General features: G+C 40.1%; 8 protein-coding genes across 9 annotated transcripts; 4 read left to right on the top strand and 4 right to left on the bottom strand.

Moving 5' to 3' along the window:
- Nucleotides 1-3270: 3270 nt before the first annotated feature.
- On the bottom strand, nucleotides 3271-4527 carry LOC148172091 (neuropeptide Y receptor type 2-like). The gene is made up of 2 exons (XM_088040756.1): nucleotides 4245-4527; nucleotides 3271-4198 (listed from the first exon to the last, which is right to left on the bottom strand). The coding sequence occupies exons 1-2, from the start codon at nucleotides 4515-4517 to the stop codon at nucleotides 3323-3325; spliced, it is 1149 nt and encodes a 382-aa protein (XP_087896882.1). The 5' UTR covers nucleotides 4518-4527; the 3' UTR covers nucleotides 3271-3322.
- A 597-nt stretch (nucleotides 4528-5124) lies between these two features.
- Nucleotides 5125-8485, bottom strand: nord (neuron derived neurotrophic factor nord). Its single transcript, XM_088040754.1, has 6 exons — nucleotides 8152-8485; nucleotides 7417-7568; nucleotides 6363-6677; nucleotides 5867-6184; nucleotides 5317-5823; nucleotides 5125-5269 (listed from the first exon to the last, which is right to left on the bottom strand). The coding sequence occupies exons 1-6, from the start codon at nucleotides 8251-8253 to the stop codon at nucleotides 5128-5130; spliced, it is 1536 nt and encodes a 511-aa protein (XP_087896880.1). The 5' UTR covers nucleotides 8254-8485; the 3' UTR covers nucleotides 5125-5127.
- A 903-nt stretch (nucleotides 8486-9388) lies between these two features.
- On the top strand, nucleotides 9389-11130 carry LOC148172089 (QRFP-like peptide receptor). Its single transcript, XM_088040755.1, has 3 exons — nucleotides 9389-9710; nucleotides 9758-9875; nucleotides 10022-11130. The coding sequence occupies exons 1-3, from the start codon at nucleotides 9535-9537 to the stop codon at nucleotides 10946-10948; spliced, it is 1221 nt and encodes a 406-aa protein (XP_087896881.1). The 5' UTR covers nucleotides 9389-9534; the 3' UTR covers nucleotides 10949-11130.
- Nucleotides 11131-11278: 148 nt separating this feature from the next.
- Nucleotides 11279-12655, top strand: LOC148172088 (uncharacterized). Its single transcript, XM_088040757.1, has one exon. The coding sequence runs from the start codon at nucleotides 11443-11445 to the stop codon at nucleotides 12529-12531; it is 1089 nt and encodes a 362-aa protein (XP_087896883.1). The 5' UTR covers nucleotides 11279-11442; the 3' UTR covers nucleotides 12532-12655.
- Nucleotides 12656-12852: 197 nt separating this feature from the next.
- Nucleotides 12853-13754, top strand: LOC148172087 (desumoylating isopeptidase 1-like). 2 transcript variants are annotated; one of them, XM_088041041.1, is made up of 4 exons: nucleotides 12853-12986; nucleotides 13047-13250; nucleotides 13297-13391; nucleotides 13440-13754. In XM_088041041.1, exons 2-4 carry the CDS (start codon nucleotides 13095-13097, stop codon nucleotides 13618-13620), a joined length of 432 nt encoding a protein of 143 aa, XP_087897167.1. In that variant the 5' UTR covers nucleotides 12853-12986; nucleotides 13047-13094; the 3' UTR covers nucleotides 13621-13754. The 2 variants fall into 2 exon arrangements, with proteins under 2 accessions (XP_087897167.1, XP_087897168.1); XM_088041042.1 differs by having other exon boundaries at nucleotides 12853-12995.
- On the bottom strand, nucleotides 13611-14920 carry RnpS1 (RNA-binding protein S1). Its single transcript, XM_088041040.1, has 3 exons — nucleotides 14829-14920; nucleotides 14645-14758; nucleotides 13611-14591 (listed from the first exon to the last, which is right to left on the bottom strand). Coding segments are annotated over exons 1-3 (945 nt in total). The 5' UTR covers nucleotides 14831-14920; the 3' UTR covers nucleotides 13611-13762.
- A 146-nt stretch (nucleotides 14921-15066) lies between these two features.
- fl(2)d (Pre-mRNA-splicing regulator female-lethal(2)D) lies at nucleotides 15067-17500 on the bottom strand. Its single transcript, XM_088041038.1, has 4 exons — nucleotides 17309-17500; nucleotides 17041-17222; nucleotides 16788-16912; nucleotides 15067-16030 (listed from the first exon to the last, which is right to left on the bottom strand). Exons 2-4 carry the CDS (start codon nucleotides 17219-17221, stop codon nucleotides 15377-15379), a joined length of 960 nt encoding a protein of 319 aa, XP_087897164.1. The 5' UTR covers nucleotide 17222; nucleotides 17309-17500; the 3' UTR covers nucleotides 15067-15376.
- A 1748-nt stretch (nucleotides 17501-19248) lies between these two features.
- LOC148172084 (sialin) lies at nucleotides 19249-22561 on the top strand. The gene is made up of 3 exons (XM_088040536.1): nucleotides 19249-19463; nucleotides 21062-21916; nucleotides 21966-22561. The coding sequence occupies exons 1-3, from the start codon at nucleotides 19433-19435 to the stop codon at nucleotides 22493-22495; spliced, it is 1416 nt and encodes a 471-aa protein (XP_087896662.1). The 5' UTR covers nucleotides 19249-19432; the 3' UTR covers nucleotides 22496-22561.
- Nucleotides 22562-23115: the final 554 nt, after the last annotated feature.

Here is a 23115-nt window from a genome sequence, read left to right as displayed (position 1 = left end):
TTTTTTCAACATTACCACGAACGCAAACCTGCGAAGACAGTGGGAATTTCATTTTAAAATCAGTCGGAAAAAATCAGAACACTATACAAAGAACTGCGGTGTTTTGACTACTAAAGGCGAGATGGCAGCACAAAACGTTAAATTGAAATTTTTAAAATATCAGTACATTCAACTAGAAATGATTTAAGAGTAATCTCACCTATAATTTCATAATTATTATAACTAAATGTTGTTGAAATTTTTGTACAAATGGTTCAAATATTAAATATTTCAAAATTTCTAAAATTTGTGCCTTCTGCTCCTCGATTTCTTTGCGATTTGGCACAGTTAATAAACAACTTGAAAATAGTAAACTTTATAACCATAACACTAAAATTCTCAGAGTTACAAATTTTATTATAAAATGTTACAGAGTTACAAATTTACTCTTAGAATTTTTGTGTTATGGCAATGAAATTTGGGCAAATTACGACTTTTGAGTTGATTATTAACTGTGCCAAATTGCAAAAAACTGGAAATTTTAGAAATTTATTTTTTAAAGTCAAAGAAAAAAATCTAACATTTTATAATAAAATTTGTAACTCTGAGAATTAAAAAAAATTGATTTTTTTTGGTTTGTCTAAAAAAAATAAATTTCTAAAATGTGTGCCTTTCGCTTGATATCTTTGCAATTTGGTACAGTTAATAAACAACTTCAAAGTAGTAACATCTCTAAATTTTACAGCCATAGCACTAAAATTCTCAGAGTTACGAATTTTATTATAAAATTTAAGATTTTTTTTCTTCGACTTTAATAGATAAATTTCTAAAATTTGTGTCTTCTACTTTGTAGCTTTCCAATTTGGCATAGTTAATAATTAACTCAGAAATAGTAATTTGCCCAAATTTCATTGTCATAACACACAAGTTCTAAGAGTTACGAATTTTATTAAAAAATGTTGATATTTTTTGGTTTGTCTAAAAAAAAATAATTTTTTTAAATGTGAGTCTTTTGCTCGATAACTTTGCAATTTTGGATAGTTAATAAACAATTTAAAAGTAGTAACATCTTTAAATTTCACAGCCAATAGCAATAAAATTCTCACAGTTACGAATTTTATTATAAAATGTTGAATTTTTTCTTCGACTTTTTAAAGAAAAGAAATTTATAAATTTCTTAAATTTGTGTCTTCTGCTTTGTAGCTTTGCAATTTGGTATAATTAATAATCAACTTAAAAGTAGTAATGTGGCCAAATTTCCTTGCCATAACACAAGAATTTTAAGAGTTACAAATTTTATTAAAAAATGTTGAATTTTTTTGGTTTGTCTAAAAAAAAATAATTTTTAAAATGTGAGTCTTTTGCTTGATATTTTTGCAATTTGATACGGTTAATAAACAACTTAAAAGTAGTAACATCTCCAAAGTTCACTGACATAGCACTAAAATTCGCAGAGTTACCAATTTTATTACAAAATGTTAAATTTTTTTGGTTCGTTTTTAGAAGATAAATTTCTAAAATTTGTGTCTTTTACTCGATAGCTTTGCAATTTGGCACAGTTAATAATCAACTCAAAAGCAGTAACGTGCCCAAATTTCATTGTAATAATACACACATTCTAAGAGTTACGAATTTTATTTAAAAATGTTGAATTTTTTTGATTTGTAAAAAAAAAATAATTTTTAAAATGTGAGTCTTTGGCTCGACAGTTTTGCAATTTAGTACGGTTAATAAACAACTTAAAAGTAATTACATCTCCAAAGTTCAATGTCATAGCGCTAAAATTCTCAAAATTACAAAGTTTATTATAAAATGTTAATTTTTTTTGGTTCGTTTGTAGAAGATAAATTTCTAAAATGTGTGTCTTTTACTCGATAGCTTTGCAATTTGGCACAGTTAATAATTAACTCAAAAGCAGTAACGTGCCTAAATTTCATTGTTATAATACACAAATTCTAAGAGTTACGAATTTTATTTAAAAATGTTGAATTTTTTTGATTTGTAAAAAAAATAATTTTTAAAATGTGAGTCTTTGGCTCGACAGTTTTGCAATTTAGTACGGTTAATAAACAACTTAAAAGTAGTAACATCTCCAAAGTTCACTGACATAGCACTAAAATTCGCAGAGTTACCAATTTTATTACAAAATGTTAAATTTTTTTGGTTCGTTTTTAGAAGATAAATTTCTAAAATTTGTGTCTTTTACTCGATAGCTTTGCAATTTGGCACAGTTAATAATCAACTCAAAAGCAGTAACGTGCCCAAATTTCATTGTTATAATACACAAATTCTAAGAGTTACGAATTTTATTTAAAAATGTTAAATTTTTTTGATTTGTCAAAAAAAATAATTTTTAAAATGTGAGTCTTTGGCTCGACAGTTTTGCAATTTAGTACGGTTAATAAACAACTTAAAAGTAATTACATCTCCAAAGTTCAATGTCATAGCACTAAAATTCTCAAAATTACAAATTTTATTATAAAATGTTAGATTTTTTGGTTTCTTTTTTAGAAGATAAATTTCTAAAATTTGTCTCTTCTGCTTGATAACATTGCAATTCAACAGAGTTAATATATAACTTACAGGTAATAACTTGTCCAAATTTTATTACGCTAGCACCAAAATTCTCAGTGTTACAAATTTTATCATAAAATGTTAGATTTTTTTTCTTCGACTTTAAAAGATAAAATTCTAAAATTTTTGTCTTTTGCTTATTAGCTTTGCATGTCACAGTTAATAATCAACTCAGAAGTAATAATGTGCTCAAATTTCATTGTCATATCACACAAATTCTAAGAGTTACGAATTTTATTAAAAAATGTTGAATTTTTTGATTTGTCAAAAAAAAAATTTAAAATGTGAGTCTTTTGCTTGATAGTTTTGCAATTTGGTACGGTTAATAAACAACTTAAAAGTAGTAACATCTCCAAAGTTCACTGACATAGCACTAAAATTCGCAGAGTTACAAATTTTATTACAAAATGTTAAATTTTTTTGGTTCGTTTTTAGAAGATAAATTTCTAAAATTTGTGTCTTTTACTCGATAGTTTTGGTACAGTTAATAAACAACTTGAAAGTAGCAACATCCCCAAATTTCATTCCCATAACACTAAAATTCACACAGTTACGAATTTTATAAAAAAAAAAACATCAAAATCACGAATTTATTTTCAATCTCAATACAGAGAATCCTACCACACATTCATAATTACAGGATTTCTAAGCAGGCCTTGTAGTTTAAAATCTGTTGGTAGTCCTGTTTTTTATCCCAAATCGTAACTTCTGACAGTGTATGATTGAACTGATCACACTCGATTCACCCTGCAACGCTTTGTCAGACTCTTCAGTACCTCCCTCTGTCTTCAAACCTGACTTTCGATCCTCTCTTCTTCTCCACCTCCTCGATAACAAAAGGATTTTCTTTTTCAAAACTCTCAAATTCTCCTCGCGAGCAACAAAAACAACAAACTTCACCAATAAACTTCTCCACTTTAACCCACATTTTCAACGTTGTACTTAAGAAAGTGTACAGCAGCGGATTCAAGAAACAATTAACAATATGTAGCGCCATGAAACCAAAACTCATAAACCAAACTTCTTCGCGATCGGTCAACTCATTATCCATCGTTTTCAGAATCTGAATGGTGAAGTACGGCAGACGACACGCAATGAAAACCACCATCAAAGTGATGATGATCTTAAAAGTGCGGATTTTGCGGCCCACGCGGATTTCTTCTTGTGTTTTAGGTTTGATGGTCTTCATCGACGGGAGAGTAGTAGAAGTGGAGCTTTCTTGTGGATTCGTGAAGATGTTGATGGGTTTGCGGTGACGCCAAATCAGAGATGCAATGCTGTAGTAGAACCAAACGAAGACTGTGAAAAGTGGGAAGAAGATGATGACGACCATGGCGATGTGGTAGTTGCGGAGGACTTCTTTCTGAGCCATCATGATGCAGATAGGAATTTGAATCTCGTCAGACACCTCAAACATCAATCTCTGGTAGAACGTGTACATGGGGTACGACACCATGAAGCAGAAGAACCACATCGTGGCTGATGTTAAAACACAGAAGAGGAGACGTGGGTTCCATCGGCGGCTCAGTGCGAAGACCACGTTGCGGTAGCGATCCATGGCGATGACGACCAGGCCGATGGAGCTTGCCAAGACCCCCGTCATTTGACACATGGGGAGAAACTTGCAGAGGAACTCCCCCAGAGGCTGGAAGACTCAATGAGAATGATGAAATGTAAGAGTTGGCACTCACCCATCGCATCACCTCTTGGGAGAAGTTCACGAAGGCGATGGTGGCTATTGCTGCCGTTCCCAACAAATCCGACACTGCTAAAGAGATGATGCAAGTCTTCTGGAAGATGCGGTATTCCCTTTTGGTGATGGTGTAGATAACGGCGAGATTTCCACAGACTGAGCATATCGTCACCAGGACGTAGATCCATAAAAAGGTGATTCGCGTGTTGTCTTCGAAGAGCTTGAGGTCTTCGACGGTGTTGAAAACTGATGCGTTTGTAGGGATTGCCATTAGAAGTGATGTCTGGTGTTTCACGTGATAAATGAGTTATTTAATAAGGATTCATGTAGTTTTAATCTGTGGGTAAATATTGGAAACAGTGATTTGTTTCAAGTGCGTTGTTAGATACTGAAGATAGCGAAGATAGACGTCCTTCGGATGTTTTAAACAACCTGTTATTGAAGAAACATCATCAAGAGTCTCTTAATTTGGGAATTACAGAAGTGTTGGTAGCCCTGTTGTCAAAACGAATCATTATCCTGTCAATTTGACACGTGACAGTGTGACCAACCTGCCAAAACAAATCACAGCCGCTGTGATGACTTCCCTGTTTATTTCCTATGGATCTAGAAACTTGCGTCATGCTAATATCTGCTTCATTCACCCATGACATTACCATATGTCATCAGCCATGTCGTGGATCCTTTGTTTATCCGCAAAATTCGCATTATCATTCGACGGTACAAATTTATTACATATTATAATCGCGTCGAGTGCTTGTGTTTCGCACCACGCGCCTAATAAATTTTACGACTACTGATAATGATAACTAACATTCTACAAAAATATTTATTATGAAAAAACGATACAAAAACCAAAATAAATAAATTAAAACTCGAGGTCAGTTCTTCTCACATGACGGCCTCGTGCGAACTTGCAGAAGATCATATGAGAGAGTTTTGCCTTTGGGTTTCTTCACGGTGACTTGGACAATGTAGTTGCGGCCGGGCTTCAACTGACCCATGGTGCGGACAACAACCGATCTGAAATTAGCCAATAACGTAAAAAAACTAACTTATTGAACACCCACTCGTTTTCGTGTTTAAGATCCGTGCAGAACTTCACCGCAAAGTCGGTGGACTTCTTCAGGCGACTCTCCAGCCCGCACTGGTTGGGCATTCTGTAGTTTTCCGTTTCTCGCATTTTACCCTCTTTCGCGGAGAGACAGTAATGAAGATTCTTGGAGTTGGGGGCGGCGGTCCATCCTACCGTAACACTGTCACACGTCGCCAGACTCGAATACTCGAAGATTTTAACATTGCTGGGGAGACTCGGAAGAGGGATTTTCGACGAGGGTTTTGTAGTGGCGTAGATCTCGACTCCTGAGGTCTTCTTCAGCTCTTCTCTGTTAAGAGGGAAGATTTTGACGTAGTACCGCGCTGACCGCTCGGGGTTTAATATCGTGAGTCTTTCAAAGCTCTCGACGCGTTTCGGCCGAATTACCACCACATCCTTCAGGGTGACCTCAACATCGACGACACCCCCACACGGAAGAATGAAGAAATCCAAGGACGTGGCGTTTTCTCCGACTTTGTACCTAAAGTAAAGAGAGTGAAAGTCGCGCTCGCTTTTTTTCCTACCTGAAAACCGCTTTCCCGTCCAACTTTCTTAAGTTGGCAAAACTGGCTTTGCCGTCCCGGAGACTCGCGTGCCGGAATCTCCCAACAAAAATGGTGGAAGAGCTGCCATAAGCGTAGGTGAAATTCGACTGGTGATTGGTGGCAAACACGTTAAAGTAGTACTTGTGGTTTTGTCTTAAATTAGTGAGAGTGTGATGGGTTCGCCGCCCCACGCACGCCACTGTCGAATTGTCGGTCATCTGAGCTGAACAAAGAGTGCCATGAAAAGGGGTGGAGCTCGTCACAAGACAGTACGACGTGAATTGCGGATCCACGAGACTGAAATCAAACGCATGTGTTAAGTACACGGTTTTTTCCACCGGTGTCATAAATCGTCTCTTTTTCCTGAAAATCCCGCTTCTAATGAACCAATTCCGATTCAGCGAGCGAAATCAATTAGAATCGCTAAGGCGACCACATTTCGCCATATTAATGTTCTTGACCTACCATCACATACCTGGGATTCCATTTCACAGTTAGACGCTTCCCTTTTTGTCTCTTCAGAAACTTGACTTTGGCGAACTTGGCGCTCTGAAGAGCTTGAGGACCTCCGAGTTCGGTGCTGACGTAGATGTGGGCGAAAGTGTCACGATCCGCCTGAAGACGCAGTGTGAAGATGCCTTTAGAAGGGACAAAGGGGTGGGTGGAGGTGGAGCGGGTGACGGAAGAGAAAGAGTAATTTTGGAAGGTGAAAGACCAAGAAAGAGAGGAGGTGCAAGTCGTGAGGGTGAGGCTTAAGGCCCCCGCGTCGGTGGGGGAATTGTAGAAGAATCTGCAAGCAATGAAAAATTAAACGGAAGTTTATATTGTGGACCTTGAAATAGTGTCGCATAAATTTGCGTAAATAACGCAGACTGCAGCTTTATTTATGGAATTAGGTTTTATCGACAATTTAGTGCTCTGCAAATATAGGTGATGGACTTTTGGACGTAACAATGTTAAAACTCTGCAACACTTGTAAAGTCTTTTGGCTATTAAAATTGTTCACTTTAAGTCTTGCCCGTTAATTATTCCAGTCGACAACAAGTCAATAGTGTCCCGAAATAGCCCGCGCTAATCCCCCCGAATTTTTATTTTCAACGGAAGTTTTGGCACCTCTTGTCAATATATTATGTCTTTATGGTCGTCTATGAAGTCGGAAAAACCTACAATTCATTCCAGTGACAGTTTTAATAGCCGATTCAAACGAAACGAAACTTAATTGTACAAGGCCAACAAGAAAAATTCGTGGTAAAGTCGCCACCTGCGCCCAATATAAATTATTGGTAAAAACACAACAAATGTCCTTTCTTTTCGTGTTGCCAAATTAGGGGCGACCAGACTGTATAAACTGCTTCGATTTCCATCCATCCAAAACCCATAAAGTCCGTCGTCATCTAAATATATTCCCATGCGGACGTAAATAAACCCAAACAAACGCTCAAAGGCGACGTTGTGCCAACGGAAAGACCTAGACCTAGGCCACGGAGGCTTCACTTGCGAAAGCGCAGGCCCGGATTGAAGAATTTTACCTTTTTTCCTCCCCTTTTGTTAACCAAGCGGTGACTTGCACGTCTCCTGGCAGAGTGTCGTTCAAATGCACGAAATATGAGGGGCCGTTTCTCGTTTCCTTCTTCCTGCAAGAAGTGACTGGAGAAGAAAGCACCTGCAAAGCGACCAGCATCTGCAAGAAAAATCGAGTCATTGCGACTGGTTCGAGCTGATTAGAATGACAATAGAGAGGATTCTTTAATAAATTCCGATTTGTTACTGCGAGTTTGAAATATATTGGTGCATTTATTAATTTCTAACGGGAATGGCAACAAGGAAGTGCTTATTTTTGCTGGGATGACGGTGAAAGTGGCGCGGAATTGTACACATGGAGCGGAATGAAGAACTGAGGGGTGCAGTTTTAGGACCAAGGATTCGACTTTTATGAAGATTGAATGCTAACGAGATGGTCTTTATGGGACGATACCGCCACGATTTTGAATTTGTCCACGGGATGGCAATAATCATAAACTCGAATTTCGGACACTTTTTTAATGATCACATTGAAACCACTGAGCAGTTTGATGCGATCCGACAATGACTTTGATGTATAGAATAGTGGAGTGACCTCTGCTTTATGCGGTCATAAATTTCTAATTATTTCAATATTTATGACTGTGATTACGATTGCCTACCGCAGTCAAATTGGACGAAATTATTTAAATTTTATTAAGAAAAAACGGCACCGAACGGGTCAATTGCGCAATCGTATTTACCTTTATTAGTTTAATTAGTTTAATCTTGCATAAATTATCGCACAGGTGTTTCCCGGCTCTGCCCATTTCCACTAGTTTCGCAACAGCCACAAATAAAGTCATTCACCAATTAGTTCACGAAAGACCGAAATTTTCCCGTCAACTCTGGCGTAGAAAAAACAGCTGACCGTCGCGTCGTATGTCACCCAAGCCTCCTAAGAAACCTCGTATCTCATTACCCGACTTAGCATAATCCGCATTGTCTAGAGAAAATAGAACTGCCTTGACCTTTACGACACCACTGGCACTTTTCAGGACCGAAAGCTCACTGCCGTCAATTCTTTCAGCGACTTCTTACAATGCTTTCAGCGAGTCCTTACAGGAGTCCCCTCCCGCCGCCTCCCTCCCCTTTTACAAATTCATTCAAGGGAAATATTTACGAGTAAATTTAAACCCGCGAAGAGGGGGCCGCCATGGCGTGGTTTTCTTCCTTTTTGAATACACCCCGTATGAAGCGTCTTTATCCAAATTGCCCCTAATTTACTGTACATCCATCATCGCACGTCTTCATTATCGGAAAACACCCAGCAAGGCCCACCGTCGGTTTACGATCGATTTTATGGGCGAACCGATGCGAATTAATTACCATCAGGACCAAGGAAAAAGGCGCGAATTTGGAGCGCGCGTGTGGTCTTCCCATGGGTCTCCGATGTTTTATTTATCGGAAACGGCCCACTTTGATTGATACATGCTCAAATTTCCGACGACTTGACCATATAGAGACGACAGATAAATCAAAGACGGCGGTGGAGGTTTTTTGGTTGTGACGTCGCAAGCGGCTGGGAAAACTGGGGGTTTTAGACGACCAAACTTTTTCTGAAGCGAAACTTTTAATTCACTGTTGTTCCCCTGCTATTTCCAACACTACTACCAACTCACGAAAAAAATATTTCTACTAAAACTGAAAAATTCGCAAAAATCCCGTTCGAATATACGTAATCCAAGCAAAAGACGGCAAGATTATTATATTACTTGACAAATGCGGAGACTCGTTAAGCGATCCATTATTTCGTTGTAACGTGAAACTGTCCACATCAAAGGTCAAAAGTACCATCATTTCGTTGCGGCTTATGTAATTTATATTATTGCGGGTGGTACCGACCAGGTGTGCACAGATAATAACTCTCAGTGGTGCTGGGTTTTTGGCTGAGAGACAAAGAAGAGAAGTTTCATTTCGACAGTTTTCCTCATGCACTTTTCCCCACTAAGTCTCTCAAGCGAGGAATTCTTATCTTGACAGTTCTCTGTTTACCTAAAACAATTCGCTATTAAATTACCTTTTTATCAGATTAAACCCATCGTTGCAATTAATTTACATTCGGCACGAGTCCAGTACTGTTGAAAATGAGCGCGGAAGACTGTGTTGGTGAAACGGACGAAGCGAAAAACGATTGCGTCTTGGCCGACACCATCAGGCTGTTGAACGAGAACGAGAGGTACATCTTCATGGGGGTTTTCGTGGTCCTGAGCGCGTTGGCGTTAATTGGGAACTGCGCCGCGGTGTACTCCATCAGCAGAAGGTAAACTCCTCTCACCCCAAAAGAAAACTAACGTGGAGATTTCTCAGGAAATGCAGATACGTCCAAAAGACTTGCATCATTTCCTTGGCGATCTCGGATATTTTAAGCACTGTCGTCATTGCCACCAACAACATTGAGACCTTTTCCCATGATTTGTTGATCTGGGTAAGATCTAATTTTAGTTATCTGTAGTACTCTACCACTGTTTGTATTTTCATTAGTTAATTTAGTGCTGTCATCTTTATCAGTCATTCATCAAATTTACAACCACGCAACCAATAAATGCTCTGTTGAAACCACGAATTTCTTAGACTCTAGGCTCTTTCCTGTGCTCGGTGATTCCCATGCTTCAAATCGCCGGGATCTTAGCCAGTTCTCTCGCTTTGATGTTCATCGCCATGGACCGCTACAGGAACGTTGTCCACGTCTTGAGTAAGCGTTGGAATCCACGTCCGAGCACCTGCCACAACATCACCGCTCTGCTCTTCTTCCTCATTCTTTGCGTTTCGTACCCCATGTACGACTTCTTCAGCGAAGAGCCCGTGACTCTCTTTTACATCGTTGATTTGGAGCAACAAAAGTTCGATACGAAGAACGCCTTCGTTTGTATCAGCTTCGATAAAGACAACATGAAGATCTACTACATTATTATGGTCATCGTTATCTTCCTACCACTCTTGCTGGTTTTTCTTTGGTTCTACTACAGTATTGCGTCACTGGTTTGGAAGCACCGCAAACCTGTGACTTCTGTTAACAACCACGAGTCTTCAGCAGTCGAACAGTCCTCCACCGTCTCAGAATTTCGAATGAAAAACATTCGAACTCACGACATTAAAGTCGAAAGAAAAATTCGTACCTTCAAGATTATCATCACTCTGATGCTAGTTTTCATATTGTGTCGATTACCGTACTTTACGGTTTACATCATGAAACTCACGGGGAAGGAAAACGGAATGTGGCTGTGGTACTTGAACTATACTTTCATCGCTCTTCACATCTTCAACTGCTGCTTAAACCCTCTACTATACACGTTTCTCAATCCGACGTTGAAACTGTGGATACAGGCCAAAAGGAGCGCGAAAAATTTTGTTCTAGAGATCTGCTGCTTCTGTTTCTCCAAAGGGGAGTTTGACGAGTTTGAAAAGGAGAATCCTTTTGCTGTTCAGATGAACAGAAGTCGAGGAAACTCCAAAGTTAAGTTCGAGGAGAACGTCAAGGAGATAGAAGCGAAGTATTGAGGCGCAGCGACCACATTCGTGCCACTTATGCCGATTTTTGCTTGGCGAACCAAAGGAAGGAACTTTGAAGGAAATTTGAATGAAACGCGTTGCTCTCGACCAATCAAAATAAAGCAGTCTGTTATTACTTTCTAGGGAGAGATGGCGCCACCTTAAATTAACCTTTCGTCTTAAATTAAACAAACAACGCAAACTAATTATTTAAAAACACTTTTTTACTCTACATTATTTTATATTTTTGTGTTGTATTGATATAATAATGATTGCTAAGAACGTCGGCTCGGCTCTGGTGACTTTTTTTCACGTTGCCGGCCTGAACTCCCCACCATAGTCTCTCCCGCTCCCGTCATAAACTTGTCACTTTTGAGGTTAGAATGTTTCCGTTGATTGTTTGCATTTTTCTTTTTCCCCAAATGACCCCTTTTTCGCCCCCTTGTCCTTGACCCCGACTTATTGGAGTTTCCGACGTTGGAAACACCCGCGCAGCTTAAATAATGTCATTTTTACGCCCCTCTGAAGACAGTGTCCATCGGAAGGCGAAGCCCCGAAGACACCCCTGCAAGTTTTGTCCATATGTCGCCGACTCTAATTTTTTTCTGGTGAATCACATAAAACGCCACCAATCCACGGTCTTCAGTTGCGAAACGAATTCAATAGAACCGTACTTTTGTAAGAACTGTGATTTTTCGACAAATTTAACAATCTTCTTGAGGCGACACATCGAGTTTTGTCGTTCCAGCGTTGATAAAGTCGATCTCGAGTTGGTAACGCGGAGCTACATGTGTAAGAATTGTAGCTTTAAAACGTACTTTCGCTTGGAGTGGTTGAAACATGTAGTGAAGGACTGTTTGAGTGTGGGCCCCCCGCCTAGACGAACTTACGACAAGTGGCTGCAATGTGACCAATGCGACTACAAAGCCACGTTCAAGTGCAACTTAGTGAAGCATAAAATCAGGAAGCATTTAGAACCCAATGAAATCCTTTGGTTTGGTTGCGACCAGTGTTCATTCAAAGCGAAAACGAAAGACGACTTGCGAAGTCACATCATCTCCAAACACACGAGCGAGGCGGACATTAAGTGGGTTGAATGTGATCAGTGCGATTATCGCGCCAAATTCACACGAACGCTCGCGTTACATAAAAGGCGCAAACACTTGGAACCCGACGAGATCCATTATCTCGGACCAAACAGATACGAGTGGTACCGGTGCGAAGAGTGCGCGTTTAAATCCAAGACGCGGACTCAACTGAAAATTCACGTCGTTTTCAAACACACGAACGAGAAAGACGTTAACTGGTTTGAATGTGATCAGTGCGAATATAAAGCTAAGTTTAAAAACGATTTGAAGAAGCATAGGATAAGGAAGCATTTGGGACCCAATGAGATTAAGTGGTACCAGTGCGAGCAGTGCACGTATCGAGGGAAAATTAAGAGAGATTTGAACAATCACGTGCTGTCGAAACATACAGGGACGGGCTCGAAGTGGTTCGACTGTGATCAGTGCGATTTCAGATCAAAATATGAGGGGTTCCTAGTGAAGCACAAACAGAAAAAACATTTTAAGAGGGAAGAGCGTGAATAAAACCACTATGTGATCATGACAAGACAAAATTGTATTTTTTTACGACCAGACAGGCTTTAATTTTAGTATTGTTAGTAGGTAGCTAGGACGGTAATTGTACTTAAATTAAATATTTTAAGAGAAAGTGTATTTTTGGTGGATGCGCCGGGTTAGAACTATTTTCAAAACCGAACGGCTCTCCCAGATTGTTGCAAAACTGTACAAACTAAAGAGAAACGTAACATCTAAAAGCGACAGAAACTAGTTTTCCAAAAGTAATTCTGCTTCTTTATTAAACACCAAAAATTTAATTTAATATTTGAAAGATAGGCAACCAAGAATACATTGCACGTAAACGTCAGACGACTCCTAACCTCAATTGTGTCATTTTTTGTTTTTTAAAATGTTTCGTGTTATTTCAGCTAAACTAAAATGTGTGCAAAACTCATCAAAATGGGACTCACCTTATCATTTTGGTACAAATGGTACTCATCCGTGAAGCGAAAAGTGAGGTTATGCCTTTTTTTCAATTTTAGGGCTAGATATTTCGCCGTGATTATATTGAGGACACTGCAAGGCTCGAAATGGCCACTGTCCAGTTGTACATGTATGATTTATCGGAGGGTTGGTGCAGTAATTTGGGGCCCCTGTGCCCTGTTAAAGCCGTGTGGCACACCAGCATTGTAATTTATGGAAAAGAGTACGTTTTTGGGAATAATGGGATAAAATTCCATGAGCCTGTAAATAGTCGTTCTTTTCCTACAAGGGCTGATGTTTTTTTTCTAGGGAAAACCAGTGAAAATCATTGATTTGGGGGAAACTACCGTGTCGCCCTTTGATTTCAAGATGTATGTAAAAGAGTTGAAATATTCAGACTGGGGGTAATTTAGATACTTTAGGGGTTGTATGAATCTAAAGAAATTTTCCAGGGCTTCGTCTTACCACCCTTTCACACATAATTGTAATCATTTTACCGACCATATTTCCCAACATTTGGGTTTTGGGAAAATCCCTGAAGAAGTATTCAGATCTGTGGAAAGACTGTGTGAATCCCCGTTTTATTCAAAGGTGGTGGATTGGATCACAAAAAACGCACAAAATCAAAAGTAATGATACTTTATTGGTTTGAAAAAGTCTTACAATGAACGTAAACACAGAAACATACAACTAATTTTTAATTGTTCAAAATCTACCTACGCTTGATGACGCTTAATGTGACTCCTTTAATAAAATCTCTATAATAAGTTGACTTTTATCGCGAGCTGCTTGAACTGGAGCGACTGTGCTTCCTCCTCCTCGGAGGCGGACTCCTCGAATGAGGCCTCCTCCTCGGTGGACTCCGCCTCATGGGTCTCATAGGCGAACGCCTCCTAAATCTGGGCGGAGTTCGTCGATGCGGAGGCGGTCTTCGCATGTGCATCGGTGGCGGACTCCTCCTAGGAGGTGGTGGTCTTGGCTTCGGCACCAAAACAGGCGCTGCGGTAATCTCTTGTCCGTCGATCTGTCCTCCATCCATGTGTTTCATGGCGTTTTCTGCATCATCCGCGTTGGTAAACTCCACGTAACAGAACCCACGCCCTAAATGTTGATGGACGTGGTCTTTGGGGAAATCCACATGTTTGATTGGTCCATACGTCCCGAAAATCTCCACAATGTGTTCTCTATTCACGGTGCGAGTCAAACGACCAATGTGGATCTTCGTGGGGCGTGGGGTGGGCGAACGACGACGCCTTTTGCGACGATCGGAGCGAGATCGCGAGCGGGACTTGGCGCGGGCGTGGTTCTTATCGTCTTTAGCAGGAGATTTTCGATTATTAATGTCTTTATCTTTGATTTCGTCTTTTTCATCCTTCTTAAGCTCCTTGTCCTTATCCTTGTCTTTATCCTTGTCCTTATCTTTGTCTTTACGTTCCTTACTACGTCGTCCGGCTTTGCTTGTCGAACGAGAGCGACGTTTGGGGCGGCTGCGGTCTTTGTCGCTGCTGGAGCTTGAAGAGTCAGAGGAGGAGCTACTGGAACGAGAACTGCTCCCAGAACTTGAACTACTCGAGGAACGGGAACTCGACGAACTGCTATCGGAACTGTAAATAGTAGTGGACAACTAAGCTTAGTTTTAGGTTGTTTTTTACCGTACCTTCTACTACTATCACTGCTGCTCGAACCACTTTCGCTTTTTCGTTTCCGGTCTCTTCCGCGTTCTTTCTTCTTTTCTTTGTCGTCCTTCTCGGAATCAGACCCCGGTTTAGCCCTATTAGAAGAAAAATTTAAATATCGACAGGGGAGCGTTGGTGACATAACCTCAAATCGTGTCTACTTACATTTAGGGTCCTGCAAATGGGGTTTTGGGGTCGAAACGTCGAGCTGTGCGCTCTCGTCAAATAAATAAAAGAAAAACAAGGAAACTCTGGATAAATTTGAAGAATTTCACGGTAAAATGAGTCGTGGACGACGCTACAGTGACTCAAGTTGGTAGCACTGTTTGATGAAAAGTAACTAGGTGGTGAGTGAGACTCGGCGGTAAATTCGAACGTTGATGATGACATAATGAGACACTCATTTCAGTAATAAGTGATATAATTTTTTTGTTTTATTTTATAAATACAACTTTCAACATAAAAACGTTAAAAAATTATACAAGTTGATGAGTTAAAAAAAATTGCTGATTAAAACGCAAACAAGTAAAAGAAACAGAACTCATGATAATTGCTGTTGCAGAACTACTTAGGGATTCTCTTACTGCACTGCAGTGATCAACGCAATGTAATAATAGTCACAATTTCAAACAACCACATTAGGCTAGCATATTATATACAATTGTAATATACTGTTCGTCAGTTTGTAAGAATAAAGTAATCTCCTGGAGCCACTACTCGGGGTCCGAGGCCATCGCCACGTCACCATTTGTGTTGATAACGAGTGCGTCGTCCTCGTTATAATCGATACTAAGGACGGACGACCTTCGCACACGTTTCACACAAGTCCTCTCCGCCTCAGAGTCCGAGTCCGTCCGTTCCTGCTCACACACACTACTGTCACCGTTCGACCGACCATTGGCCATTTTAAGCGTACTGTTCTCTTTCTGCAGCACCTGTGCCGTCTCTTTGCTCTTCCGCAGTTCCGTCTGTAGGAACAAGATCGTGCTCTGCATGCCCTCCACATCTTCATCCAGATCGGCGAGAAAGGCATCCAACTCGTTCTGACTTTGTCGCACCTCTTCAGAGAAGCTCTTCTGCAGCGCCAAGTCACTCTCAAGTTTCGCGATGCGCCCTGAGCTGGTGATCTTGCCCAACTCCTCGTTCTCTTGGTAGAGGAGGCGGCATTTTGCCATGAGGCGCTTACCGGTGTTGGAATCGGGGGTGAATTTCCAAGCTGTTAGCTCGTTTTGGGTGTCTTCGAGTTTTGAACGGGTGGACTGGAGTTCGCTTTTTAACTGTTGGAGGATACAGTTCACGGCTGGGTCGAGGAGAGTCGAGCGGAGGGCTGATGGGGCCTGGGCACTTTTCAGCTCGTTTAGTTGGCACTGTGGTCAAAAAACACGTGAGAAATAAGATACAATGACGGGCGGGTTCTCAGTGGAGGCGGCGCTCTCTTACTCTTCTGCAAATTGACAATAAAAGTAAGAATCTGAGAAGGCACCGGTTTTATTTTTCAAGTCAAAAAAATTCAAATACACAGTGAGCAGTCATTTTGATTACCAAAGGTTTCATCACTAGTTCAATCAACCAATAGAACTAGATGACAAAGACATGCAAAATGTTGATCCCAATCAACTCAAATATTGAAGACTTCTCAAGAATTTTCAATAATTGGTGTGATATTGTTGGAACCCTCTGTATAGATAAACCCATTGAAATCCCATTGAGATTGTTAACACCCATGAGATGTCAATGGGGGTACTTTGGGTTCCTCTTGGTAAAAAATTTGGTTCTGGGCTTAAATTTAAAATCACAGATAATCAGTAAACATGACAAAACAGCTTGAAAGTCACCATAACCACATCACTTCCACTGGTGGAATTTAGTCATTTAGACAAACCAACTAAAGTGAAAGAAAATATACTCATGGTACGTTCAAAATCACAGTATAGAAAGTGTTTTTAACATTAACAGTTACGCTAGAAAATTAGAATACTGTTTGTGAGTCTCAGTTGTCTGTGGCTTCAGAGAAGCACCTTGTTGTTAAGTGAGAGCCCGAGAAACACTTCACTGCGCCACCTCCACTCATGAACCACCACACCGCGCTAAGAACATTTGAGTGGCAAATAAAAGATTACTGACCACATAGTCCTGCGTCTCCTGCTCTTTAGCAGTCAACCGTCTCATCAACACCCTTTCCCTTTGCTGGGACTCATTGAGTTGGTTTCTGGTCTTGTCCGTGGTCTGGCGCAGGTCCTCTAGTTCGCCTGCAATCACGACGCATTATCACTTCACTGCTGCACAACCACTACACTGCACCACTCAACAAAAAACAAACATAGTAGTAATGAAATATTGTGGTGGCACTGAAAGACACACTAGAGTAACTAAGTACCTTCCTGCTGAGCCAGACGGCGCTCCAGCGCCGCGACGTAGGCGTCCTGCTGTCGCCACCGATTACTCCAGTCCGAGGGGCTGAGCGCCGCCATCTCCGACTCGCTGACGACGACCTTCGTGGGGCTCCTATCGGGGCTGCCGGGCTGAGGCGCCTCTGCCCCGTTCGTTCCCTCCGACATCCTACGGAATCGAAAGTCAAGCTAACGTGCTAAACGTGCCCCGGCGCCATTGTTATTCTTGCGACACCCACCGAACGAAATACTCACTTGTTACGGCTGGATGGGGGCTGCGAAGGGGTTCACGGGTCAAATGTCCTAAAATGAACACGGAAAATGATGAGATTCCTTAGAACAGGCATCTGAAATCAACACTCAACGCGGCTGTTGGGGAAGATCACCGAGAAAATCGACGCCATTACGCACTTTTTGACATTGGAGCGCGTCGGTAATACAGGGAACTACAATCCATGACTCTTTTAAAAATGTTTCTGAAATTCTATTTAAAATAACGCGCCACGATAAATGTTGAACTAAAAAACTAAATAATTATCACAGTATTGGTTTTTGGACACCAAAGCAACCCAAATAAATTATTTTAAATTTAATTTGCCATCGGTTTTTTCGTTGACATTTCATCGATGTTTAAAGTTCGATCAAAAAACTTTTGGCAAGGAATTATAAAAAGTGACTAATCTTGTTAATTCTAATCTCCGGAAAAAATCCAAACTTTCAAATTATAATTTTGAAGTATTTAGAATTTTGTTTAAAATTGCGCGAAAAGGTATGCAACCAATTATACACACAAAAACAAACCCCGCATTTTCTATTTGAATTTTCTCGGAAAATCTTAAAAATAACAATAAACTGACAACAAAAATAGATTTAAAAGGGCTAAAGCAGGTTGTGAATAAAGTTTTGCGTCGATCTGAAGACTTTCATTATGATCAAACTCGACTAAAATTTAAATCTTTAAAAAACCAATTTTTACTTAACTTTGGACCTCAAGAACACAGAATTAAAAACTGGCAGCTAAAAATAACTAAAGCTTAATTTTTTCATAGTTTGAACAGCAATTAAAAAAATATATAAAATTTTTAAAATTTTTTTACCTGATTCTTAACTTAAAAGACGAAAAAAACCGAAGGTACAAATTCCATTGTTTCATTTATTTTTGTTTAAAAGATATTGAGCCTGAAAAGTTCCGGAATTTTACAAATTTTGACCATTTCACGATTTAATTTTAAATTTTCTAGTGACATTGCCGGTAATACAGAAATTGACCGCATTGCATTTTGAGCATCTGAATAACTGGTTGCATAACCAACACAACTATTTTTTTAAATAATTATTATTATAAATTCAAACTTGTTTACGTTGCCCTTTCGTCTCAAATTTAATCCTCTTAAGCAATTTTCACATGATGCAATTAAAATAAAGCAAGTTTGCAGTGAACCATGTGTAAATCATTAATCAAAGAAATTTAATCTTGTTTTTGAAAAATGGTCCTTAAAATAGTACAAAGGAACAGAAGGCCCCCCTCAAATTTGTGACGCATAATAAAAGTTTAATCTGGCGCAGGATGAGATTATCTCTGCAGACTACCAGATTATTATGAAGGATTACGACTGTTTGCTCTCTTCGATAACAAAAAAAATCAAATTATGTAGTAATCAATAATAAAACGAACAAACTTTCTTCCAAATTTAAATTAATTAAAAGAGGTTTTAATTTTGGATACTTGGATCTCGTCCAATAGAGTGGAAATAAATAAAGCAAAAATAAATTTCACTTTCACATTAGTGAAGTAGGCACATTAAAGATGCAAATTTCCGAACTCGTGACGCCATTATTTAGTATTTTATTCATGTCCTCGAATACTTCCATTATTTATTCATTAGTGTGCCGTAATTACAATTTTACGTTCTCATTGCGCCGCGTCGCCGTCGTCACCTGTTGTTATCCAATATCTACATCTTAATATTCCGTTATCTTGCGATAAACCTCTCGTAAAATCAATCATTGAATATTTATGTATTAAAAAAAGTCAAAAACAAGTTTATTAATTTATGACGAACCCTAAATTGATCTCGCCAAAATTTAACCCATAAATACCCATCAAAATCAAACTAGCACTCGTGATATCGCCGTTCAATTGTTTGCCGACAAAAGAGAGGGGGTAACCGGTGCATGACGTAGCCGGAGGTAAGTCAAAGGCGGGTAAAAATTACAGGCGCGAGTTCGCGTTCAAAAGTCGGCCAGAGCAGACGTGCGCCACTGTTATATGTAAAGCACATGTAAAGTCACGTTTTTTTTCTGAAATAAAAAGTAATAGGTGTCGCCTCGATCGAAGTTTTTCCAAACTTTTGTGGAAGTTGTGAGTTCAAGGAGAGCATGGCATCGGCAAAAACGCGAAAATGGACAGGTGAGTTTTTTTTTCTGCGAACTCGTTCGGGGTAATCGCAGGAGGCTGGGATGATGGCGGGCGCAGGGAGGGTAAAATCGCATATTCCCCTACTGGTATTCAAACTGGACGAAAATAGAAGCAGATTTACATATGGGCGTGATATAACGGGTGTTTGGGTTTAGTTTTCACGTTTCGTAATGAGAAAAGCCGGTTTAGCTTAAAAACAAGTTAGATGGAAAATGCGATATTTTTAAAGTGACTTAAGTCGCTTCTGCTTCAACTGCGATTTGTTTTACAGCCCCACGTCGTTAAATTTTATGAGCGAAGTGGAGACAACTTTTAGGTTCTATTTTCGCGGGTTTATGTTACATGGAGACACTTTTCGAATTTGGAAAAAATTTACGCCATCGCTCGTTATCGCAGTAATTGAAATATGACTCAAAATTTTGATAAAAACGACAATAAAATTACACACTGTCATTCTTTTGTACTTATTTTATAATTCCCCGTGCAATTTAGATAAATCATTTTTTCCTAGTGAAACTAATGAGATTTAATTTTTCCTGTGTGTTGACGGCACCAAAGTGACCGTTTTTGCACCACTTGCGACACTTCCTTATTAATTTAATTATACAAATTGAGATAGTTGACGAAATGCGGTCGCCCAACTCCTGCTAATGATTTAAGATTTTTATTTCTCCAAAGACCAATACGTTCCCAAAACCAACAAAATAAAACGTTTGAATGGGTGGACATCTATTTTAATTTTTGGGTAATGTCCAATGACGCCAATTCATTTTTTTCGAGTTTTAAACAGCCAAATTATGACAATCGAAAAGTTTCTACAAATTGATAAAGCAGCGGATCGAAAGAGGACCCCTGTGGTACACCATTGCATGCACTTGACCGTCTTGACCCTGAGAAACGAGAAATAATCGAAAAAAATTGTTAGACTAAATTGATATTTTGAGTAAGCCTCTAGATAAAAATTTAAAATTATATTTTTTATCTTCCAATACCTTGGCGATAACTTTGAAAGGTTAAAAACGTTCCTGCAATTAATTATAAATTGTTTTGTTTTATTATCTTTTTTGTACAATTACTTTGGCTTTTACAACTTCATTTACTTGATCATTAATTTCGTTCAAGTAAAAAAATGGCTTTTACTGTTTGAAATTTCAAATTTCGCGCGCAAATGTTTGACGTTAAATCGAAGAGGATTTGTAATTTTTGGGGATTTTTATTCTTCACGGCGGCAAATTTAAAATTCTCATCAATAATTGTACGGAAATTGATTAATGAAACAACTAACTAAAAGTGAATGGAGAGAGGTGGGGAAATTACGTTCTAATAAACAATAATGTTAAGTGAATGACTGATTAGAGTAGAGCGAATTGAAAAAATGTCATTTTTCTACGCCTGGAAAGCTCATTTTAATTGTCTCATCTCTTTAGCGTCGATTAGACCAATTGAAATGCGTAATTATTATTATGTAAGCCAAGGTCATTTTTGGCAAGTTGGTTTTTCTCCGTAAAGTGGTCAGCCTAGTCCAGTTTTTTAATTTAGTCACGATTATGTAACTGCTCTCAATTTTCATATTTTTCTTGTCCTTCCAGACTTCTTCACATGCACCCGCGTCCTCAACATCATGGTGATCCTCGGCTTCATGTTCAACTACATGCTCCGGGTCAACCTCACCATCGCCATCGTCGCAATGGTGAAAAAGAACGACACCCTCAACACCACAGACACGTTCGATTGGTCAGAACACCAAAAGAACGACATCCTAGGTAGTTTCTTCTGGGGCTACGTCCTCACTGAACTTCCCGGCGGCAGGCTCGCGGAAGTCGTCGGTGCCCGTAGAGTCTTCGGGGGAGGCATGCTGCTGGCCAGCATCCTCACCGTTCTTACCCCCGCAGCGTGCTACGCTAATTACTACGTAGTTCTGGTTCTGCGCGCTCTGTTAGGGTTTTTCTTGGGGGCGACATGGCCGGCGATTCTTCCCATGGCGGCGAAGTGGGTCCCACCCATGGAACGCTCAAAGTTCATTGCTAATATGATGGCGAGTTCGCTGGGGGCGGCGTTGACCATGCCTGTTTGTGGGTTTTTGATCTCATCGGTGGGGTGGGCGAGTGTCTTCTACGTCACGGGGGCCGTGGGGTTGGTGTGGTCGGTGGGGTGGTTCTTCTTAGTTTACGACTCGCCAGCGCAGCATCCCCGGATCTCAATCGAAGAGAAGTTGGAGATTGAAAGTAAACTCGCCGAAGGCGCCGCTGGGAAAAGTGTGAAGCCCAACAGCGTTCCGTGGTTCAAAATTTTGACGTCCGGTCCTGTTTGGGCCATCATTATAACCCACGGCTGCTCGGTTTTTTGCTACTTCACCGTGGTCAACCAACTTCCATCATACATGGACCATGTCTTGCATTTCAACATCAAAAAGAACGGAATTCTGTCAAGCTTGCCGTACTTAGGTAAGATCGCCAAACGCGCCAATTCCCACAACTTGAGCGTTTTTTCCAGGCAAATACGCCATGGCGATCATCGCCAGCTACCTCGCCGACCGCCTGCTCAAATCCGGCCGCCTCTCTATCACCACCACCCGAAAGTCTTTCACAACGTTCGCCGTGTTAACCCCTGGGTTCCTCATGATCATCCAAGCCTTCTTCGGCCAAGACGCGATAACGACAGTGGTGGTCTTCACCGCCTCGTTGTTCTTCAACGGCGCGGTCACCGCTGGGTACCTCTCCAATGGTTTAGACATCGCCCCCAACTTCTCGGGGACGATTTTCGGCATGGCCAACACCCTGTCTTCTTTCGGGGGGTGGCTGTCAACGAAAATCGTCGCGATTTTAACAGAGGAGCAACACACCTTCGAGCAGTGGCGGTACGTGTTCTGGATCCTCGTCGGGACGTACGCCACGGGGGCGGTGGTGTATTTAGTTCTGGGGAGCGGGCAGCTCCAGAAGTGGAACTCAGCCAGCGAGAGCGACATCAACGGGGGAAAGGAGCTGCAACCGCTCAAAAAGGGGGAGAAAGAGACTCTGGCGTGATTTTTAGACGTATTTTTGAATTTGTATATATTGTGATCGATTTTTTTAATAAAATGACGTACGAAAGTTAAGTGTTTCAATTCAGTGGCGGCGGAAGTCCCCAGGGCCGCCCCAAGATGTCAACATCCTTCATTTAATCTTCGCTCTTCATATTTTTCTTTGAATCTACAATCAGAATGTCGCAACTTCGACCTGAAAATATTCCCCAATGATAACAGATGTGGTAACAAGAGCAATGATGCAACCACAAAAATCAAATTTCCAAATTTGAATCTGACGCTTTGCTTATTTTGATTTGTGTCAGTTTGAAGAATTGTTTGTTTTTATTTTACGTCTTTTTTATCGTTTCGTTGAGACGACTGATCTTTAGGAAGTTTTCGGAGCGGCGGAACTTTGACCAGCGGCGTAGAGACCGAAGTTCTTTGTTTTGACATCAACCTAGAAATATTGGAAAAACTCGTGTTGACCAGATAACGACATAAATATTATGATTTGCAACTCTGCGAGGGTTTCGAAAGGCGCATTGTGGCCAAACAAAGTGTTTTCGTACACGAGGTGAGCTACAGTCGAACCTCGACATGAGGACGAGTCCGCGTAGCATATTCGATCTGAAATCGATA

This window comes from Gnatocerus cornutus, chromosome 7 (genome assembly GCF_029298725.1).
Source record: "Gnatocerus cornutus isolate USDA-ARS CGAHR chromosome 7, icGnaCorn1.1, whole genome shotgun sequence".
NCBI lineage: Eukaryota > Metazoa > Arthropoda > Insecta > Coleoptera > Tenebrionidae > Gnatocerus > Gnatocerus cornutus.
The sequence above is the reverse complement of the archived record's forward strand: the minus strand, read 5'-3'. Positions and strand labels throughout refer to the sequence as shown.

Excerpts from the sequence above, each read along its gene's own strand:
- nord (XM_088040754.1), bottom strand. The coding sequence starts at position 8,253 with ATGACTTTATTTGTGGCTGTTGCGAAACTAGTGGAAATGGGCAGAGCC. Across the intron at positions 6,678-7,416 it reads ACAAAAGGGGAGGAAAAAAG|ATTCTTCTACAATTCCCCCA; the intron begins GTAAAATTCTTC and ends CATTGCTTGCAG. Across the intron at positions 5,824-5,866 it reads GACGGGAAAGCGGTTTTCAG|GTACAAAGTCGGAGAAAACG; the intron begins GTAGGAAAAAAA and ends TCTTTACTTTAG.
- LOC148172084 (XM_088040536.1), top strand. The coding sequence starts at position 19,433 with ATGGCATCGGCAAAAACGCGAAAATGGACAG. Across the intron at positions 19,464-21,061 it reads AAAAACGCGAAAATGGACAG|ACTTCTTCACATGCACCCGC; the intron begins GTGAGTTTTTTT and ends TTGTCCTTCCAG. Across the intron at positions 21,917-21,965 it reads GTCAAGCTTGCCGTACTTAG|GCAAATACGCCATGGCGATC; the intron begins GTAAGATCGCCA and ends CGTTTTTTCCAG.
- LOC148172088 (XM_088040757.1), top strand. The coding sequence starts at position 11,443 with ATGTCATTTTTACGCCCCTCTGAAGACAGTGTCCATCGGAAGGCGAAG.
- LOC148172091 (XM_088040756.1), bottom strand. The coding sequence starts at position 4,517 with ATGGCAATCCCTACAAACGCATCAGTTTTCAACACCGTCGAAGACCTC. Across the intron at positions 4,199-4,244 it reads CCCAAGAGGTGATGCGATGG|CCTCTGGGGGAGTTCCTCTG; the intron begins GTGAGTGCCAAC and ends TGAGTCTTCCAG.
- LOC148172089 (XM_088040755.1), top strand. The coding sequence starts at position 9,535 with ATGAGCGCGGAAGACTGTGTTGGTGAAACGGACGAAGCGAAAAACGAT. Across the intron at positions 9,711-9,757 it reads GTGTACTCCATCAGCAGAAG|GAAATGCAGATACGTCCAAA; the intron begins GTAAACTCCTCT and ends GAGATTTCTCAG. Across the intron at positions 9,876-10,021 it reads CCCATGATTTGTTGATCTGG|ACTCTAGGCTCTTTCCTGTG; the intron begins GTAAGATCTAAT and ends CGAATTTCTTAG.
- RnpS1 (XM_088041040.1), bottom strand. Across the intron at positions 14,592-14,644 it reads AGCAGTGATAGTAGTAGAAG|TTCCGATAGCAGTTCGTCGA; the intron begins GTACGGTAAAAA and ends TACTATTTACAG.
- LOC148172087 (XM_088041041.1), top strand. The coding sequence starts at position 13,095 with ATGGCCACTGTCCAGTTGTACATGTATGATTTATCGGAGGGTTGGTGC. Across the intron at positions 13,251-13,296 it reads GGATAAAATTCCATGAGCCT|GGAAAACCAGTGAAAATCAT; the intron begins GTAAATAGTCGT and ends TTTTTTTTCTAG. Across the intron at positions 13,392-13,439 it reads TTGAAATATTCAGACTGGGG|GGCTTCGTCTTACCACCCTT; the intron begins GTAATTTAGATA and ends GAAATTTTCCAG.